The 21,251-nt window shown below is 46.2% G+C and overlaps 1 protein-coding gene across 3 annotated transcripts in view; it reads left to right on the forward strand.

Moving 5' to 3' along the window:
• The first annotated feature begins 4,703 nt into the window (after positions 1–4,703).
• Positions 4,704–21,251, forward strand: part of ERN1 (endoplasmic reticulum to nucleus signaling 1) — an 85,619-nt gene continuing 69,071 nt past the window's right edge. For all 3 annotated transcript variants that reach the window (XM_081219741.1, XM_081219743.1, XM_081219742.1), the window contains exon 1: positions 4,704–4,944. In XM_081219741.1, coding sequence (XP_081075867.1) covers positions 4,891–4,944 — 54 coding nt within the window. In that variant the 5' untranslated portion in view covers positions 4,704–4,890. The remainder of the gene's footprint in view (positions 4,945–21,251) is intronic.

Below are 21,251 nucleotides of genomic sequence, written 5' to 3' on the forward strand. Positions count from 1 at the left end.
CCAGGGCAGAAGCCCCAGGGGAAAGCTCACTCTTCTCTCCCAGGTGGCTGGTCGGTGCCTTTTGTGAGTTGTGCTTTTGCACAATCAACCCCCAGGTGAGATCAGGAGACTTACATGTTATTTGAGGCAATGCCCCTTATCACCACATATTTGTACAAACTTCTGTTTGTTAATAGTATTCCAGGGACAAGGCAGTGTGGGCTCCTGCCTAACCACATTTACGGGCCACAGAATGGTACCTTGTCACTATGCTGGGGGAGGGGCGAGGATAACAACCAGCGATGGTGGAACAGGCTGCAGCATCTGTGGTTGCCTCAATGAACTCCGAAGTTATGTAGACAGCTGAGTTTTTTTTTTTTTGACAGCTAAGTTCTAATCCAGGTTGTGCTGGGAATTCCCTGGTGGTCCAGTGGTTAGGACTCAGCACTTTCACTGCCGTGGACCCAGGTTCAGTCCCTGGTCGGGGAACTAAGATCCCACGTGATGTGCGGTACAGCCAAAGGAAAAAAAAATCCATGTTGTGCCGCTTACTAGCTATGTGTTACCCACCTGACTGTTAATCTTTTAAGATTCCAATGTATCATCTGTAAAATGGGGCTAAGAACACTACCTCATAGAACTGCTGTGCAGATAGCATGAGCTGGTCCTATAAAATGTGTGTTTGCACATTTCCAAACAATAGCCCACAGCCAACCAATGTTAACTGTGATAAGAATCATCTTTGCAGTAGCAAAAAAGTGTACAGTAGATTGGATTCTGTGGTAAAGAGAAGTTCTCCGGAGTGAGTGGCACAATCTCTTCAAATCCAGTCATCCTGGAACAGGAAGAACCAAGGTTCTATTTACCTAAGAACCAAACTGCTCACAGTGACAGCGGCTTTTAAAGAATTTCCCTTAAAAAATTAGGACGTGAAGGAGATAAACATTTAGCTTGCTACCAGAAACTCTTGCTTCATCGTTTTATTTATCCCTTAACTACCCCTCAACATGTGCTGTAAGTTCAAGTCTGTTTGGGAGCAGCGGCAGCGTGGAGATCACTCAAAATAGTCAAAGTGGATTTAGCCTGGTAAAGACACTGTTCCTTTGAGATGGTACTGAAGCTTTCAACCATGACCTCCCTTTCTGGTTTTACCAGCTTTTCCTTTCAAGTCTCCTTCAAAGGGAACTACTCTTTCACTAAATAGCTATCTGCAAACCAACTTCATAATCATTTTTAAGTGAAATTTTGAAGGGTTTCAAACAGAATTGAGACAGGCACAAACATTTGAAGGCTGGATCATAACTTCCACTAGAGGGCGACATTTGCTAAAATAAAGAAAAGGGATTAATGGCCACAGGGATTAACACTGGACATTATGAGTGAGCCGGATTCCAGGACCTTGGCTGCCCCTATCACCTGCGGGAACTGGAAAACACACAGTCTCCACCCCACAGGGCTCCACCCCCAGGAGATTCACAATCAGTAGGGGGAGGAGGGCAGAAAAAGGTGTTGGGAATCTATTTTTAAAAAAACTCCAAGTTTGGGAGCCACTGATTTAGAGAGAAGTGAAAATAAGATTTTAGCTCACTTTCTCCCACCACTCCCTCCCCTCTACTGAAATAGTCAGGTCCTGCCTGCTCCAGTCTTTGCTGAACATATATTTTAACCTTGGTGGAAAAAGAGGTCTTATCTTTACACTAAAACCATGACCTTTGCCTTGTTTAGTGGATGTTATTTAAAACAACTTCCAGAAAGGTCATTTTCAGGCCTTTTCTATGGGCAGGTCCACTTCAAAGGCACCCTGTAAAAATATTTCCATTTCTGTCTGTATTTATCAGCAATGCCAGCTTTTGCTTTATCAAAAGCAAAAAGCTGTCTAAAACAATACTTGACTATGGAACAAGATTGTGGGCAATGCTGCCGTAAATAAAACCAGAACTTATCAGTGTGAGTTGCCAATCAAATGGAGACAGGCACAAGACATGTGCCCGTCTGATTAAGCATACGAGTAACCTAACTGGTGCATAAGAAATTCTGAGAACCTATAACAGTGCAGTTATGGCCTGGAGATTTGGTCCAGATGAGTACAAGATAAATATACCTACCTGGTCCAGTCTCCTTGGAACGGATTTTTTTTTTCTTTATTGGATCTTTAAAACTGATTTATGAGTCAGATTGAGGTAAGCATTCCTCTTTGTGTTTTATCTACTGTGCTTACAGGGTCACAGTGACATTTTGAATTGTAAAAGGGCTGCCAGAGTTCCAGCACGGAAAGTTCCCCTCCTAGAGTCACTCTGTCGGAGAAAAAGCACCAGAGAAGGCATGTGAAAGCAGCATTTCCTGATCAGGCTTCTTTTAACTCAACCCTGTGGTCTTACAGATCCTGTTGTCAGCTTGCATGCTGGACGGATAATCATTAAAGAGCTCCTCCCACTTTCTGTGGGCGCCTCCCTGGACACCTGGCCACACTGGTCAGGAGTGATGGAGCTTGTGTTTCTGCACATCCCTTGCCAATCTCAAACCTCTCCGTTTGCATTTAGACATGCAGATAACACTTTTCAAAATGTGTCTACTGCTTTCACGGTGGCCAAGATTTGTTCTACTCTTAAACTGGTGTGTTGGATTCTCCAGCAAGGGTTTAGTCCCTTGACTGTGATTCAGGCATATGAAGTTGGGAATGGGGAACTTTGCTGATGGGATTTGGTTTACCATGAGCATTTCTGTCTGCTCTAGTGGGATAGGATTGACTCACATGCACCCAGGTCAGACATCTGGTCAGTCCCCCACTACTTTTTTTTTTTAATTATATTATTTTTTATTGAAGTATAGTTGATTTTACAATGTTGTGTTAGTTTCAAGTGTAGAGAAAGTGATTCATATATATATTCTTTTTCAGATTCTTTTCCCTTATAGGTGATTACAAGATATTGACTACAGTCCCTACTTCTTTATTTCTCTAGCATTGCTTACTCCTTTCCCCCAACCCTGAAAAATCTTAGGCTGTCATACGAGCAAGTCAAGAAAAATTAGGGCTTCCCTGGTGGTGCAGTGGTTGGGAATCTGCCTGCTAATGCAGGGGACACGGGTTTGAGCCCTGGTCTGGGAGGATCCCGCATGCCACGGAGCAACTAGGCCCGTGAGCCACAACTGCTGTGCCTGCGCGTCTGGAGCCGGTGCTCCACAACAAGAGAGGCCGCGATAGTGAGAGGCCCGCGCACTGCGGTGAAGAGTGGCCCCTGCTTGCCACAACTAGAGATAGCCCTCGCACAGAAACGAAGACCCAACACAGCAAAAATAAATAAATAAATAAATAAATAAATAAATAAATAAACTCCTACCCCCAACATCTTCTTAAAAAAAAAAAAAAAGAATAAAAAATTAGAGGGCTTCCCTGGTGGTGCAGTGGTTAAGAATCCGCCTGTCAATGCAGGGCACCCGGATTGGAGCCCTGGGCCAGGAAGATCCTACATGCCGTGGAGCAACTAAGCCCGTGGGCCACAACCACTGAGACTGTGCTCTAGAGCCTGCGAGCCACAACTACTGAGCCTGCATGCCACAACTACTGAAGCCCACGCGCCTAGAGTCTGTGCTCCTGCAGCAAGAGAAGCCACTGCAATGAGAAGCCCGCGCACTGCAATGAAGAGTAGCCCCCGCTCGCCACAACTAGAGAAAGCCTGCGGGCAGCGACAAAGACCCAAGGCAGCCAAAAATAAAATTAATTAAAAAAACAAAAAAGAAAAATTAGAGAAGCTGCCATCCTTTTTTTCCTTTTCTCCTAGAATATGGAAATGTGCTCTGAACCTTAGTTTATTCTGTCTTGTTACAAATGTCCTCTGGAGAGAGGCTTCCATCAAAATGGAGGGCAGCATGGAACAGAGTGACCAAACAGCTGCGGGGCTCTTTACATCAGGTTAATAGCCCACAGCCTTCAAAAGGACCTCGTATGAGTCCTCAACAAACCCACTCCCTCCAGCGAGTTGGGACACATGTCAAGCTTCACGAGGTCACATCTACAAATGCCACATAAACACACATGACACCAGCAGCTGAAATGGTTTCCTTCTTTGCTTGTAATTTTTGGCGAATGATTTGGCCGTGGTTATTCCAAAGGGAACTGGTGGCTGTTGGACATGATTTGAGGGGAATTCCTGAGGACAAAGAAAGGGACGTTTGGACTAACTGAGGCGCAGCTGGAGGACCCCAGGGCTGCGAACTCGGCGATAGCCGCGCGCAGGGCAAAAGCGCCGGGTTGCAGGAATCCCCTGCCAGCTGCCGACCCTCACTCCGGAGGTCGCTGACGATCCCACCACGGCGGGAAGGCGGAGCGGGGACTCTGGACACTCGGCACCGGCTGTCTCCTGGCCTTTCCTGATCAAGTCTGACGCAGCGGATCTCTCAGCGGGATCACTGGGACCGCCTGGGGCAGGGAATGCGCCCGCGTGGCGGGGTTGCCGGTCTCCCCTTGCCCTCAGACAAGCTCTTTGCCTCGATCACTCAGCGTCCCTAGATGCCTGACGCAGAAGCCTGGTGCTCTTCTGCCGCCGCGGCCGGGGTACTCAAGGCCAGCCGGAGGCCCAAGCCGCCTTTGGCACCGCCTATAACCCCGCCCCTCCAGCGACAGCCCCGTCCAGGCCAGCCCCAGCCCGCCCCCAAGCCTGGGCCCCGCCCAATCCCAGGCCCGCCCCTAGGCCGGCCCCGCCTCCTTCCCCGCCCCGACCGGAAGAAGCGCCGGCGCCCGGCACTTAAAGGGCCGGGAATGGGGGTGCCACCACCGCCTAGTTAGCTCTGTGTCTGCAGAGTCCTGGCCGCCGCCGCGCTCTCGTCGCGGCGCCCCCGCCCCGTTCTCTGCCCGCCCGCACCGCCCCCCTGGAGCCGGCCGTACCGGTCAGGAGCCAGGGCCGAGTCCTCGCCATGCCTGCCCGACTGCAGCTGCTGCTGCTGGCGTTGCTGCTGCCCAGCCCCGGGGTGAGTGACCGGGAAGGTTGGGGTGGGGAACGGCGCGGGACGGGCCGGGGTCCGAGCCGGGAGCACGGCGGCGGCGGCGGCCCCAGGCTCCGTGCGCCCGGGCGGAGACGGCGCCGGGCGGGGAGTGGCGGCCTCCTGACCGGCCGGAGTGGCGGCCACGGCCGGCCCCGCCGAGGCGTCCGCCACCCAGGGGCCTCGCGGGCCAGCGCGGCTGTCACGAGCAGCGCCTACCCGGCCGCGTGCTCTCCGGCGCAACTTTGTGTCGTCCTAGCGGCACCTCGGGGTCTCCAGAAGGCCCCGGGCCCTTGGGAGGCCGCCCCACCTGCCGGACCCTTCCCGCCTGTGGGCGCCAACTCGGCCTGGCGGTGGCCGCGGAGGGAGGGCAGAAAGGGCCCTGTAACCAAGGGGAAGGGAATGTCTTGCGTTTGTAATCTTCGCTTGAACTTTTCAAAATGCGAGAACTTTGGGAAACGAATGCCACTGGAAGTGGGTAAGCGTTCTTACCCTAGGGGTTGATTCTGCTTACCTGCCTTGCAGGTTTCTTGGCATTGGAGGCAGCGGGCTTCCTTTCGGGCAGCAAGACATCGCTAAGCAGGTTAAGCGGTGGGAATGGTACCCTTTTTTTCAAGACCCCTTGTGGGACAGCAGTGAAGCCGCTTCGAAACTTTAAACGAAGACTGTCTCCTCACGGGAGCACCGTGGGGCTGTCCAAAAAGTCTTTTCATCTTTTTCTGGAGAGAAGAGCCTGGTTTACATTTATTTAACTTTCAGGCCTTCACTCAGGCTGTGGATTCGGGCACCGTGGCTGGGAGGACATTTTGTGGACAGACTTGGCTTTTTTTCCCCTTCTGGTTGGAAGAACCCAAATTAGTGAGTGGTTTAAAAAAAAAAAAAGAAACAAAACGTATTGTTCAGGATGTGGGTATGGTGCATTGGAGCAGGTTCTGTTTAATGACCTCCACTGTGTACTTTTTAATGTGGTGTATCAGGTACCAGGTGTCCAGGTGGAGAATTGACATGTGTATACCTGAGTGCCACAGCATGAACTCTTTGGAGGTTAAGCATTTTAGGTAAATAATAGTCCGTGCTCTTGGGGTAACAAGAATTTGGAAACACCTGAAGTAATACGAGACCACCTTTTTCAAATTCAGGGTTATTTATTTATTTATTTAAATTAATTTATTAATTTATTTTTGGCTGCGTTGGGTCTTGCTCCTGCGCCCGGGCTCTCTCTAGTTGCAGCGAGCGGGGGCTACTCCTTGTTGCAGTGCACAGGCTTTTCATTGGGGTGGTTTCTCTTTATTGCAGATGCAGAGCACGGGCTCTAGGCGCCTGGGCTTCAGTAGTTGTGGCACATGGGCTCAGTAGTTTTGGCTCGTGGGCTCTAGAGTGCAGGCTCAGTAGTTGTGGCACATGGGCTTAGTTACTCCGCGGCATGTGGGATTTTCCTGGACCAGGGCTCGAACCCGTGTTCCCTCCATTGGCAGGCGGATTCTTAACCACTGTGCCACCAGGGAAATCCCGGGGTTTTTTTTAAAGGAAAATTTGTACACACTTCACAATAAAACTCATGTCAGTTAAGTTTTCCTTCTGATTGAATTTTTTAAAAATCCACTTTCAAAACTGGGGTCAGGTTTTGAACTTGAACATTTCATCTTGGATTGGTTAACTGCTGCCTGGCATCTGTCCACAAATAAGAGTGTAAAGAGAGTGACCAAAATGTATGACATGGAAATCAGTCATTTCATATCATCAGAGCCTTGTGTATATTGTTTTCTTTGCCACATCTTTTCGTGTGCTATTCTGTCACTGGAGTCTAGTGTTTTAGTTATTGAACAACTTTGGCTAAAGAACCAAAAATAACTATTTAGCCTTAGTTGGGAATATAGTTTCGGTTCATGTAAATATTTCCAAATTGTATTTAGAAATCCAAACTTTTCAGAGTTCATGGTAAAAGAGTCCAACCCTTATCAAAAGGTTATGTTTTAGTGTAACTGCTTTTAAGGGCAAAGGTCAGAATTTCACTCCCAGAATTACCTACCAGTAAAAATTTCGATCCCCAAACATAGTGGGAAATATTATTTTAAAATTCTAAATGAAATGCATTGCAGAGTTTGCAGTTAAACTAGGCAGCCAGTGATGTTGTGCAGAATGTACTGACTGTAAAATCAGACAAACCTGGGTTCTTTCTGGTCCCTTGGTAGCTGTGTCCTCAGAGTCTTAGAGACTCTGTTTCCTGATCTGTGAAATGGGGACAGCTAACACACTAACAGGTGTGGAGGGACCTGGCACATCATAGATAATGTAAATTCTCCTTGCCACCCCCCAAAGGTGTTTTTTACTCTAAGTCATCATTTTTCAATGTTATACTATGCCTGAGCAAGGAATATTTTTTGATGCTGTTTCTTTTTGATTGATGAAGTAACTAGTGCAGAGGAGGCAATATTGTGATTTTCCTTCAGTGTGTGTCTGAGCCAGACATTGACTCACCTGCAAGCTGAGACTCCAGGCTACCAGATGCAGAATGCAGTTATATCGGTGTTACTAAGCACTCAGAGCTGTCTTTTTTTAATCCAGAAGGTGCTTATTCAGTCAGTGAGTTTTTCACCTCCTTCCTAGACCTGGATCTTGTGCCTAATGTTGGTTTGTGTTGCATCATTGCTGCCCTGTGGTCCTCATTGTACAGTGTTTGGGTGTCACTTCTCTCAAGTACCAAAGAGATCTGTGGCACGTGAGGCAGGGTACTTTCTTCAGCTAGAGGATATGTAATTTCTTTTATTCCCCCGATGTTTTGGCTTTAGAGGGGGATAAACAACTTCACGGAGAATTGCAGATCACGCGTGTGCAAAAACACACGGAGACATGAGTCTTAACTAGAAATGGCCTTGCTTATCATTTATTCTGATAGTTATCACCTGCATGAATTATCCTCATAGGAGGTCTGGAGTATTAATACTGCTGCCACGAGGAGAGTGAGGAGGGTGTTTCATGAAGCTCATGTTCTCAGGACTGCTGATCCTGAAATTAGACTGTAGTTGTGCACATGCGTTTGTTTTGTTTCATTAACTTGCCTGCCCAGGAGGCTCTCCGCAGTCATATGGCTTCTAAGTGCACAAGAGAAAAAGTGTATGAGAGTGATTCTTGAGAAAGTTCGACAGTAGACCATATTCCCAAATGTGAAACCAGTGAGCTATGTAAAGGTTTCTTCATGTCTGAACAGAACAGTGCCATCTGCATGGGCCTGGGGGTTATAGTTATTTGCTTGCCTCCGATGGCGTCTCCATTCTTCAGGTTGAAGAATCATTGGATAACCATTTCATTTTCATTGGAAACCTCTTTGGTGTGGGGAATCCACAGTAATCCTTAGGCTTAATATTGTGTATGTTTTATAATGATCAAATGTTCTCCCTGAAGAGATGATATAGGGGAGAAAAGCCTAATGTATCATTTTGATGGATTCTGTTTTTATTATGCACACATAACTCGGGGCCTGTAACCTAGCAATATGATTAGAGTATGAGGCTGGCTTAAAAAATTGGGACAGTGAATCATAGTCTGTGAATAATAAACATGCTGGTTGGCTATATTTCCCAGGGGCTGGGGATTTTTTTTTTTCCTATCTTTATCTCTACCTATATCCCATGTTTGGTTTCAGACTTTGCTGCCTCAGAGCAACACATGCTCAGAGATATTTAAATGAGTGAGTGCACCAGACCACATATGGACTGGGAAAAGTAGAACTTAAAATGCGCCCCCCCCCCCAGATACCATACAAAAACAAACAAAAAATCCCAAGGTCCTTGCTTACATGACTTTTTAAAATTTTAAGTTCCTTTTACACAGTCTCTGCATCACTTCTGATAATCTTATGATCTTTGTTCATGTACAAAGACATAGCAAGTCGAACAGTGTAAAAATGTGTTCTGTATATATTTTCTTAATTTAATTAATTATTTATTTTTAAAAGTTTTTTGTCTGTGTTGGGTCTTCATTGCCGTGTACGGGCTTTCTCTAGTTGCGGGGAGCGGGGGCTAGTCTTCGTTGCTGCACGCAGGCTTCTCATTGCGGTGGCTTCTCTTGCTGTGGAGCATGGGCTCTAGGCGCTGTGGGCTTCAGTAGTTGTGGCATGCGGGCTCAGTAGCTGTGGCTTGCAGGCTCAGTAGCTGTGGCTCGCGGGCTCAGTAGCTGTGGCACGTGGGCTCAGTAGCTGTGGCTCACAGGCTCTAGAGCACAGGCTCAGTAGTTGTGGCGCACGGGGGCTTAGTTGCTGCACGGCACATGGGATCTTCCCGGGCCAGGGCTCGAACCCGTGTCCCCTGCATTGGCAGGCGGATTCTTAACCACTGTGCCACTAGGGAAGTCCCTGTGTTCTGTATTTTTGTTCAGTTTTTTTTTTTCACAGAATGTCTCCTGTGACCTGTTAGGAAATGTTCTGAGTGCACCATTGCATTTGTCACTTTCAGTAGCACCTTAGTAAAGCATTATCCACTCAGAAAGCATTTGAGCCTTCTGTGCCCAGCTCCTGTTAGGGACTGGGGTCCTAGCTGAGCAGGGTTGATGTGGTAATAAGCCATGCTTTGCCTGGTGATCACCCCACTGGGGTCATATGGGTTCTTTCCAGTTTTTCCACTATTATAAGAAAGGTGATTTCCTTTTCTTCAAATCTTTTGTGTGTTTGGTGCTTTCTGTATGATAACATGGGAAGATTTGAAAAAAAAATCTCTCAAAGTATTATCATATTTGTCGTAATAAAGAAAAAAGAAAGCATAGTCTAAATTTTTTAAAAAAGCACAACATATCTATAATTCTGTTACCCAAACATTATCTCTATTAACATTTTAACAACTTTATTGAGCTATAATTCACATAGCATACAATTCACGCATTTAAAATATACAGTTCAATCACTTTTAGGATATTCACAGAATTGTACAACCACCACCACTATCAATTTTATGATATTTTCGTCATCCCCCAAAGAAGCTCCATACCCATTAGCTGTCACTCCCCATTTCCCACAAACCTCCCAGCCCCTGGTAACCACTGATCTACATTTGTCTCTGTAGATTTGCCTGTTCTGGACATTACATATAAATGGAATCATGCTACATGTGGTCTTTTGTGTCTGGCTTCTTTCACTTAGCCTAATGTTTTCAAGGTTCATCCATGTTGTAGCCTGTATCGGTGCTTTGTTCCTTTTTATTGATGAATAAATATTCCATTATGTGGATATACCACATTTTGTTCATCCATTCTTCATTTGATGGACATTAGGGTTTCCGCTTTTTGGCTGTTATGAATACTGCTGTGAACATTTGGGTACAGATTTTTGAATGGCCATGGATTTTTCTTGGGTATATACCCAAGAGTGGGATTTCTGGGTCATGCGGTAACCCTCTAACCTTTTGAGGAACTAGCAAACTGTTTTCCAAAGCAGCTGCACTATTTTACATTCCCACCTGCAGTGTAGGAGGGTTCCAATTTCTCTACATCCTCCCCAACACTTGATATATATATTTTTAAAGTCAAGTTAGTTTTATTGTCTTGTAACAGTCTAACATATGTCTTAGCTCTGACATAAAGATGCCCAACACTTGATATTATCTGTCTTTTTTATTTTAGTTATCCTAGTAGTGGTGAAGTTGTAACTCCTTGGTTTTGGTTTGCATTTCTCTGATGACTAGTCTACTCATATCTTTTTGTTTTTTTTTTCTTGGCTGCGTTGAGGCTTTGTTGCTGCACGCGGCTTTCTCTAGTTGTGGCGAGCGGGGGCTACTCTTCATTGCGGTGAGCAGGCTTCTCATTGCGGTGGCTTCTCTTGTTGCAGAACATGGGCTCTAGAGCGCAGGCTTAGTAGTTGTGGTGCACGGGCTTAGTTGCTCCGCGGCATGTGGGATCTTCCCCAACCAGAGCTCGAACCTGTGTCCCCTGCATTGGCAGGCAGATTCTTAACCACTGAGCCACCAGGGAAGCCCTCATATCTTGATATATGTCCTTCTAGACATTTTTATGTGCACATATTTGCAGAGATAATGTTTTTCTTCCCCAAACTGGAATATAACATGGATCTTTCTGTGTCAGTAAATTTAATTCTACAACATTATTCTCACTGGCTGTGTGATACTTCTGTGAAAGAGTGTACTGTAATTTGACCATTCAACCATTTAAATACTGAGGCTGTTTTTAATTTTCATTACTATAAACAATTGTGATAAACCTTACTGCTAAACTCTTGAGCCCATCTTAACTGCTTAATTATTTCCTTGGGATAAATTCCTAGAACTGAAATTTGCTTGTCATATGTACTCTTTTACAGTCCCCTTCTCCAGCCCCCAAGCAATATTAGATGTTTTAAAAAGAACAGAACTAACCTTAAATTGGTTTCATGATAGCCATTTTAAAGTAAGCTGTTTTCTTTTAGCAGGGTGGATTTTAAGTCTGAAAATGGAATGTTTAGGTTTTATTTTGCTTATATTTTGAAGACCTGAATAACCACAAGTTTCTTTATGACACTCTATGTACCTAAAAGCTATTGAGAAAATGTTTTATTCTGATTTGTTAATAGCTTGTTTGCAGGATCCTTTGGTCTGCAGTCGTTTCAGATCAGCTTTCTAGCAGGTGTGGCTCCCATGAGCACTCTGAAATACCTTGGGATAATTCTGTGAGTTTGGTTTTAAGGGTAGCCCACCCCCTGCAGAAAATATTATTATTATTATTATTATTTTTTGGCCGTGCTGCGCAGGTTGCAGGATCTTAGTTCCCTGACCAGGGGCTGAACCTGGACCACGGCAGTGAAAGCACTGAGTCCTGACCACTGGACTGCCAGGGAATTCCCAAGATTCTTTTGATAGTTGGTTATGAGGCCATTTAAAATTTTGACTCAAGACTGTTCGTAAATCAAAAGTTGATGCATTTTTTGTCTCTTTTGGAGGCCATAGTTCTTAAAACATATAGCTTGTCCATACAGCTTTTTTTCCTAGCAAAATGAACATACCACTTGACAATAAAGTGAAATATTTGTTGGCGTCTTGTTTTGTTTTTCCCACAAACGTACCTGGATTTACTCATCCAAAAGAATGTTGTCTCTTTCAAAATAATAACCCCTTCAGGGTCAATGTTCATGTCAAACAAATTAGTCTTTTTTTTTTTTTTTTTACTTTTTTTAAAACTTCATTTAGTAATTCAACTTTAAAATGAAAAAAAGAGCCCTAAAAAAGCAAATATTTATTATTAAGCCTATTATCCTTACACAATTCCTTCTAGTCTCTGCTTAAATATAACTTTGACGTGGTCCACACTGAAGTTTTGATCAATACTATTACCCAGCTTGATTGCACAACTTATCGAGGACACTTGGATTTTTGGTTGTTTCTAAAAACCAGTGAGAGACTTGCTACCACTTAGAGGATTCAAAAGTATATTCTTTGAAGGTAATTTCCAAAACATTCCAGATCTATTGTGAGCAGTGGGAACATGTATGGATAAATGTTTAGCTTCCCGTCAGAGTATGTTAGACTCCTAGAAGGGATCTTGCTGGTTTAGACCAATAAGTCTTAATATTTTCCCCACCCCACTCCCACGTAAGGAATGGGATGCATGACCACAGTGCAAGCAGGTTAGAACCTTCAAGGGTGGTATTTTGGGGCACGTACCACCCTCACTCAGGCATCACCCTGCCCTCCCAAGTTGAACAGTCACTGCTCTGCTGTGTTCCCAGAGCACACAGATGAGGAAGCTGAGGCCAGACAGGGCCGGTGACCTGTCCATGGTCGTACACCAGTGGCAGAACTGAGTCCTGAATCTGATCCTCCTGCTTCCCTTTGAAGAGCAGCCCCTGCAGTGTTTATGTCCTGGTACATCTGTTAGAACAAATAAGTCCAGATACCCCAGTCACACCTGAGGAGGTGGCCAAGCCATGTTGCAGGGAGAGATGGGATTTAGAGAAGGACCAGAAGAGAAGAAAGTAGGCTTTCCTGTAAGCTTGGGGAAATGCTCAGACAATGCTCTTGTTCCTTCCAGGAGAGTCGCAGCCTCTTACCCTGTTTCAGTCAGAGAAAGATGCAGATTTGGGATGGAAACATGCTTTGCCCTGAGCATCTCCATCAGGGATATCAACTGAATCTGGCAGTCACGGGGAGAATGCAGGTTAAGAGGCCCTTACACCAAGTTCTCAGTTTAAGCTCTTTTCTTTGCTTGAGGTCTAATAATATCCAAGCAGGTGCATGTTTTTCAGTAAGATCTTGCCCCCAAATGTTTCTGGAATAGTAAAACCGAAAGTTCATGTCTACGAAGCCTTTAACCAAAGTTTCTTTTCCATACCGCAGTCACAGCCTTCGGCAAGGGATCCTGAAAAGGTAGAACTCTTTAATGATCAGGCCGGGTCTGGGGTGTTCGCCTTTGCAGAGGCCCCACCTCCCACCAAGTGCTGGCACCAGGAAGTGGGTATATGATGACAGGAGAGAGAGTAGCCTTGGCCCTTGGGCCACAATAGAGGGACCTCAGTTAGCTCAGGTGGGTCTCAGGAGAGGGTAGTGAGGGAGAGAGGAGGAGGCCAGGAAAGTGCCCTGCATGGTGGTGGTGCACTTCTCTTGCTGGTTTGTCCTAGAGGGCAGGGACTGTGTTTTGCTTATCTTTGCATCCTCTCTGGCATTTAGCACGGTGAGTCGGTCGTACCCCCTGTAGTGGGCACTCAGCAAGTATTGATTGAATTTCTCTTTGAGGCTCTTGAAGACCAATAAGACAAGGAGCTCTTCTATCATCAGGCGACGTGGGCTGTGGATTTGCGAAGGGATAAGGAAAATGTTGCTTTAGCTGTAATCTGTATTCTTTAGTGAGATCTTATCAATAGCGTTTCATTCTACACAATGAGAGGGATTCCAGGATACTTGCTTGGGTGGACATGACCCCCAGTGTGTGGTGCTCTCTTGATAGGCTCCTCATATCAGTCATGAGATTAATTTTCCCACTGCCAAACCCCAGGAGATAAATGGTCTGTGATTATTCCAAGTCAGTTTCATTTTTTACTCAGCATGATGTTTCACTATTAAAAAATGAACCTTGATCCAGGGTTGTCCTCTTCTGTATTAAACATGATTTCCCTAGTTAGTAGACTAATTTATAGTTATCATTCAAAACCACCCCTTCCCTCAGTGGATTATTTTCCCTCTCTATTTCAGATGAGGGAATCATTGTTCGTCCAGGCCGCGGGAATGTTTGTCATGGAAACCGGATTTTTTTCGTACATTATCTGAACAAATAGCGCCGTCAGATCCCTCGAACCTGACATTGTCATTGATCTCCAGTTGGGTCAGAGGACTTTGCTGACCGAACTAACGCAGATCTCCTTCCCCTTAAAGCAAATGACCCGTGATTCCTGAGGGGCCTCCCGGAGTGAGAGAAACACCTGTCTGAGAGGCCACAGCTGCAACTGGGAATGTGTTACTTGAGGCAGTGCTTCTCCACCCCAGCTGACTGAGTCACCTGGGGACCTTTTAAAATACCCTATGCCAAGGTCTCACCTCAGCTGAATGAAATCAGAATCTCTAGGAGTGGAGGTCGGCATCCTTTCTTTAAAAAAAAAAAAATTTTTTTTAAACCCCAGGTGATTCTAACATGCAGCCAGGTTGAGGCTATCAAGTACGTCCTGTTCCTTTGTCCTGGACACAGCCATTGTGTCCACCTGTGCCCTGTGATGTCACAGAGCCCTGGACCAAACCACAGCCAGCCTTTGGCTTTTTTTACAGAGAAGTTAGGACTGATACATTCTTCTAGTTAGTGGCAGAACTAGAAATAGAGAACCTAGCATTATGTGTTTTCTAGTATACTATGTTGCCCAACTTTTAAAGAACAAGTAATTCCAGACAGATGGATATATGTTTTTTTGAGTACTAACTACTGAATTTGTTTTTAAAAAAAATCAGCTTTAACTGATAACTGACCTTAAATTCAAATACACTTATTTACTGAATTATAAGATGTTTGGAATTATTTAAAGTTCCACTTATGCTTATTTATTATTTTTGCCTTCTCCATACATTAGGAGGCCTAAGGAATCCAAACAATACTGTTTTCCGGGTTCCTTCACATACCCTGGTGGGTAAAATCATCCTTCAAGTTTGAAAAGAGCCTTCTCTAGCCAGAGTGAAGTAGCTAAGGGGAGTGGGTATGGGAGGAATTTGTGGAAGGAGTAAGTTGGACAGTTAAAGTACACGAACGAAGCATATAAACAAAAAGGGTTTCTTATCAGGATGAGAATATGTACATTGGAAGCAAATCGCTGGAGGGTCCAGTTTGTGATGCTCTCCTTCCCCTTTCTGTGTGAGACCTGGGTATCTGGAAGGTCACCGGCCTCGCAGCCTGAAGGGTTTTTACTGCAGGTGCACCGTTGGAAGGCCGCACCGTTGGAAGGCCACACCGCAAAAGGCCCTGCAGGAGATGGCCGGTCCCCATCTCAGCCGCTGCACCTTGGTTATGACTCAAAGAATCCTAAGAGCTGGTTTAGGAAAAAGAGGAAACTCACTTCTAAAACTCATATGGACTGGGCTGGACCAAATCTAAACTCTGCTGGAACCATGTTGACAAAGGTCAGTAGAGTTGGAAGGTCACCCTTTGAAGTCAGCCTCTTTCTTTGGCCGCCCCACACGGCTTGTGGGATCTTAGTTCCCCGACCCGGGATCGAACCCAGGACCCCCGTGCAGTGGAAGCACGGAGTCTTAACCGCTGGACCTTCAGGGAAGTGCCTGAAGTCACCCTCTGTACGGGGCTCGGCATCTGAACAAACACCTGGGTGAACTCCGGGCCGAGGTCTGTGTTTCTCAACCGAACTTCATTCTAAAGGATATCCCAAGCGGCAGCTCCAGTTCTGTGCTCATTAAGTAGGTAGATTGGCATAGTTTGTCATTTTAGCTGTTTCGAAATGTCATTTATAGGCACGGTCTTCTGTTTTTGTACGTGTTTTGACCCACACGATAAAAATGTATTCTTTCAGTGAGTGGGAGTTGGGAGGTGAGGGGTTGGGTGCTGGACAAGCGCGTTATTTCCCCTCTGTTTCCTCATCCGTAAAACAGGGCCGTGGAACTAGAAAATCTCTTCAGTGGGCCTATCTCTAAATGTCTTCGAATTAGGAACCATGTAGGTTAAAGGGACGAGTCCCCCAGCTGTACTGTTTCACACTCACTCTTAGATGGGTGGGGGAAGGTGGGAGGCTGCTCTGCTTTGAGCCGCCCAGCTCCCCACCTCCAGAATGTAATGGAGCCCAGCTGTTCATCCATTGGTTCATCCCCCGGTTTTCTTGAGTACATATTATATGCCAAGCACTGTTTGAGGGGCTTGGGACACAGTAATGAACCAAACAAAGACTCCTGCCCTCGCGAAACTTCCACCTACTTGGCGAAGAAAGACAAGAAATAATAGCATGATAAATACTAAATATATAGAATGTGGGAAGGTGATAAAATCCTGTGAAAAGAAAGAAAACGTAGGGCGGAGCAAGGGAGATGGGGCCCTGGGAGTTGCCCCAGCAGTGGGCTGTGGTTTCTCCAGGCGTGGCGAAGCTCGCTGGTCCTGCAGGGCCCAGCAGAAGCGTGGGGCCTTCCCTGACCCCACGGGGCCTCCCCACACTCTGCTGCCGTCACATCGTTAGCGTTGGGGTCACGATACTCAGTCGTCCTCCAGTTGGTTTCTCATCGAAGCTTCAGGCGGCCTGGTGTTGGCTGCTCATGTTTGTTTGCAGATCCTGAGCAAAAACGAGGCATCGAGTATAACTGTTGTCAATTTTTAACAGGAACGTAACAAGAGAGAGTTTAAAAATCCGTCAGGGAAACCTCAGAAAGCCCTGGGACTTGGGACAGAGCCAGCAATTCTTTGATTTTTTGGATGGTTCTGCTCCCAAATACACATGTAATGTGTGTGTGTGTGCGTGTGTGCGTGTGTGTGTGTGTGTGTTTTAAATATTTATTTATTTATGGGTGCGTCAGGTATTAGTTGCAGCACACGGGATCTTTCGTTGCGGCACGTGGGCTCTCTAGTTGTGGCGTAGAGCGCATGGATGCTCAGTAGTTGTGGCGCACAGGCTTAGTTGCCCCGCGGCATGTGAGATCTCAGTTCCCCGACCAGGGATCAAACCCACGTCCCCTGTATTGGAAGGCAGATTCTTAACCACTGGACCACCAGGGAAGTACCTATATATATATATATATATATATATATATATATATATATATATATAATTTTTACAAACAAAATTAAATAGTTTTTTTCTATTGTAGAAATATTTATAGGATCTCCAGATAAATTCAAATACTGCAAGAAAGGCATAAAGCCAGGTTTAGGGAATCTGACCTCAAAGGTACCACCTCCCTCTGAACAATCCAGTGACCTCATCCAGTCATTCTGTTAGAGTTAATTTTCCACTTGCTGTGGTCTGGTTTTGCAAAGAAGAAAACGGTTTTCTTTACACAGAGAGATTAAGAACAAGTTTATCTGTAGTTCTGGTACTCGAACTGGGGACCAAACCACAGCTGCTTCTAAAACCAACCCTATGTCATCCTTATCTGATGGTTCAGTACTTGGAAGTCTCTGGGGCTTTTGATGAGGGGGGCAGGGTGGGGGGAGTTCAATCACTTACCCGATTTGTGGTTTGGAGAAGAACAGAGATCTCCCTTTCGGTTTAGGAGGTGGTTGGCTTTAGAGTCTATGGCAAGTACATGTACTTGAGAGTCACCCACATCCTGAATAACATTAGTCGATTTCTATGGTGTTTCTTTTCCCCCACCCTGAACCTTAAAGTGAATCAGATTATTACTAATTTCCAGTGTTGCAATAGTTAAAGATAAGTGGGGACACTGGGATGTTGAAAGACCGGGATCGGGCATGACTGTGTTCAAAGGCATCAAGACTTCTAAACTCTCATTCTCATGTGGGTTTTGAGCATGTTTTGATTGGTTGGGGGCCGGAAGAATCTACAGTAAAGCGTGAGGAGAGGTGAGGGCCTGCTAAGCCATGGGTCGTCATGCTTCTGAGCTACAGGGCACATCCAACCCAGTCTTCTTCTTTTTTTTTTTTTTTTAATAAATTTATTTATTTATTTTTGGCTGCATTGGGTCTTCGTTGCTACGTGCCAGCGTTCTCTAGATGCGGTGAGCGTGGGCTACTCTTCGTTGCGGTGCGCGGGCTTCTCATCGCGGTGGCTTCTCTTGTTGTGGAGCATGGGCTTCTAGGCGCACGGGCTTCAATAGTTGTGGCACGTGGGCTCAGTAGTTGTGGCTCACGGGCTCTAGAGTGCAGGCTCAGTAGTTGTGGCGCATGGGCTTAGTTGCTCCGTGGCATACGGGATCTTCCCTGACCAGGGATCGAACCCGTGTCCCCTGCATTGGCAGGCGGATTCTTAACCACTGCACCACCAGGGAAGTCCCTAACCCAGTCTTCTTACTTTATAGAGTCAGAAACTGATGCCCAGAGAAGTTTAGTTACTTGCTCAGAGTCCAAACCAGGACACATATTCCTGTGGCCTGTCTCATTGTCTTTCAGCTTCCCTGGTCCAAAAAACATCTGTTGAGCATGTGCCAGGTTCGTGGGGATGCCTTGGGGTTTTTTTACTTGGAGTTTAATTTTTTTTTTTTTTTTGGCCGTGCCACGCAGCATGTGGGATCTTAGTTCCCCAACCAGGGAACAAACCCGTGCCCTCAACGGTGAAAGCACAGAGTCCTAACCACTGGACCTCCAGGGAATTCCCTTAACTTGGAGTTTAAAGGATGATTAGCAGGTTTGGGGGTTGCATGAACATAGGATAGGCCAAGGAGTGAGCAGAAGGCCTGAGCAGGGAAGTGTGGGCTCAGAATCTTAAGGAACTGCTCTGGGCACGGCCCGGGCATGCTGCCAGGTCAGCTTCTGGAAGGCACAGTCATGGAACCTGCCATCTTTTCCCCGGTATTGCACTGTTTCTCTGCTAGATGGTGAACTCCTTGAAGGCAGGAGTCTTATAGGCCTTGAGGCACCAGCACCTCATGCGAAACAGGACCCTTCTTTCTGTGTATCTGTAGGAGAAAAGAGTCCAGTGTGGGGTGGGGTTGAAATAGGTGAACCAGCAAGTTAGTTGGATGTAGAAGAGTCAGTCAACAGGAAGAAGCGTGAGCCAGGGAATGCCTGGAAGAGACTGATAAATACTGCATGTCCTTGCCAACCTGCCTGAGGAACGTGAGCCTGTGATCCGGGACTAAACGTCCATCCCTGAGGTTAGTGCCCACTGGATTTCAGCTGCCTGTAGCGAAACTAGCCCTGGAAGTGACTGCGCGTACTGCAGAGAGGGAGCCCCCCGGAGAGGAAAAAGAGAGGAGGGGGTCTGCTTCACTCCTTCCGAGGGGGCTTTGTGATCCCGTGCGTGGTGTCTGGACAGAGAAGTCCCTCAGAGGACGGGTCTCGAAAGCAAGAGACCTCGCGTTGGAGGTTGTTCTGTAGGCCACATTTCACCACAAAACCAGCATTGTTGGGCTTCCCTGGTGGCGCAGTGGTTGAGATGCAGGGGACATGGGTTCGTGCCCCGGTCTGGGAAGATCCCACATGCCGTGGAGCGGCTGGGCCCGTGAGCCATGGCCGCTGAGGCTGCGCGTCCGGAGCCTGTGCTCCGCAACGGGAGAGGCCACAACAGTGAGACGCCCGCGTACCGCAAAAAGAAAAAAACAACAACAAAAACTAGCATTGTTAAACTCCCCCATGAAGTTTCAGCGTGTTATGCTCCTGTTCAGCTGTAAACCGGTTAAGCAACACTAGTCTGACGTTAGTATCAATGAAAACACCAGAAAAGACTCACCTGAGGTGTGAACACAGACTGGTATATCTAACGCTTCAGCTTCGAGGAGCGTTTTTCCCTCCGGATCTGCTTTTACACCTGTGTGAACAGCATGCCCTCCTGCTCTTTCTGTGAGCTGCATAGGAAACAAATAAAACATGGATTTTGTGGCCCACTCCATACAAGTACACACTCGGCCTTCTTTTTTTTTTTGCCACATGGCGCGGCTTTCAGTATCTCAGTTCCCTGACCGGGGGGCGAACCCGTGTCCCCTGTAGTGGAAGCGCGAGGTCCTAACCACTGGACCGCCAGGGAATTCCACACACACTCCGCCTTCTGTCTGCTTCCCCAGCCCCTCCTTGTCCCGTTCCCCGCTCTGCTTTCTCTCTCCAGCAGCACTGGTCCGATAGGTCCTCGAATACAGCAAATTATTTTCAGTCTCAGGGCTTTCACGTAGGCTGTTTCCTCGGCCCAGGAAATTCTTCCCTTCCTTCCCCCGTTCCTGTAGACCTTAACTCAGATGTTACTCCTGCAGAAAAACCGTTGACACTGTGATCCACACCCCCTCACATGAGACCAGATTGGCTTCTCCTTTTATTCTCTTATGGTCTCTTTCATAGCACTTACTGCAATTTGCTGTTCTGTTTGTGTGATATTTTTACTGCTGTGGTCCCTTATTAGACTGTAGGCTCCCTGAGGGCAAGAATCAGATCACTGTTGTGATTAGATCCTAGGGTCTTACACAGCTCTTGATTAATCAGCATCACAAGAACGGACACTTACGTGATGCTCACTGTACACTAAGAGCTTTACATATATTAACTGATTACGCATATTAGCTCAACACTCCTTTGAAGTCGGTATTATTGTTGTCCCCCATTTTACAGGTGAGAAAACCAAGGCACAGGGAGGTAAGTGACTGCCCTTCTAGCAGCCACATTATATTGCCCAGGCACTAAAAATGAAGCTTAACAAATATATGTCGAATTGTTCAGCATCTTCAGAAAATGAGGGCTACTACCTAAGTGAGTTTCCCGGTAATTCAAATACAGTCCTAGAACTTGTAACGTAGTACCATTTGGTGAAAACCTGTTCAGCAGTTATACTCTTCTTCCTTCTTAAGCACCACAAGCCAAACCTATTTTAACCTATTCTAGATTGTCAGCACCAGCTCTTACACTATCGCTGTCTGCCCACCAGAGTAAGAGATGGGGAACAATTGAGGTCTGGGGCAGAGTGGATAAGCAGGTTTTGAGTTTTGTTTACTTTCTGATGGTATCTTTGGCCAGCACCAATTTTTTTAATAAAATGATCTTCCCTAATATTTACATAACTCGTCTTTGACATTCTTAATATTTATTTTTCTTCCCAAGCATTCAAAGGGATATTGCTGTTCCTTAGTTTTCAAAAAAAAAAAAAGATTTGGAAGCTTAGCCACCTTGCCCCACAGTTCAGATACTCACGGAAGCCAGTCTTCTGACCTGGAGAAGTTGGCATTGAGATTGGGTGACCTCCAGATGAG

The sequence above is a fragment of the Mesoplodon bidens genome, assembly GCF_964165515.1.
Source record: "Mesoplodon bidens genome assembly, chromosome: 19".
Lineage (NCBI taxonomy): Eukaryota > Metazoa > Chordata > Mammalia > Artiodactyla > Ziphiidae > Mesoplodon > Mesoplodon bidens.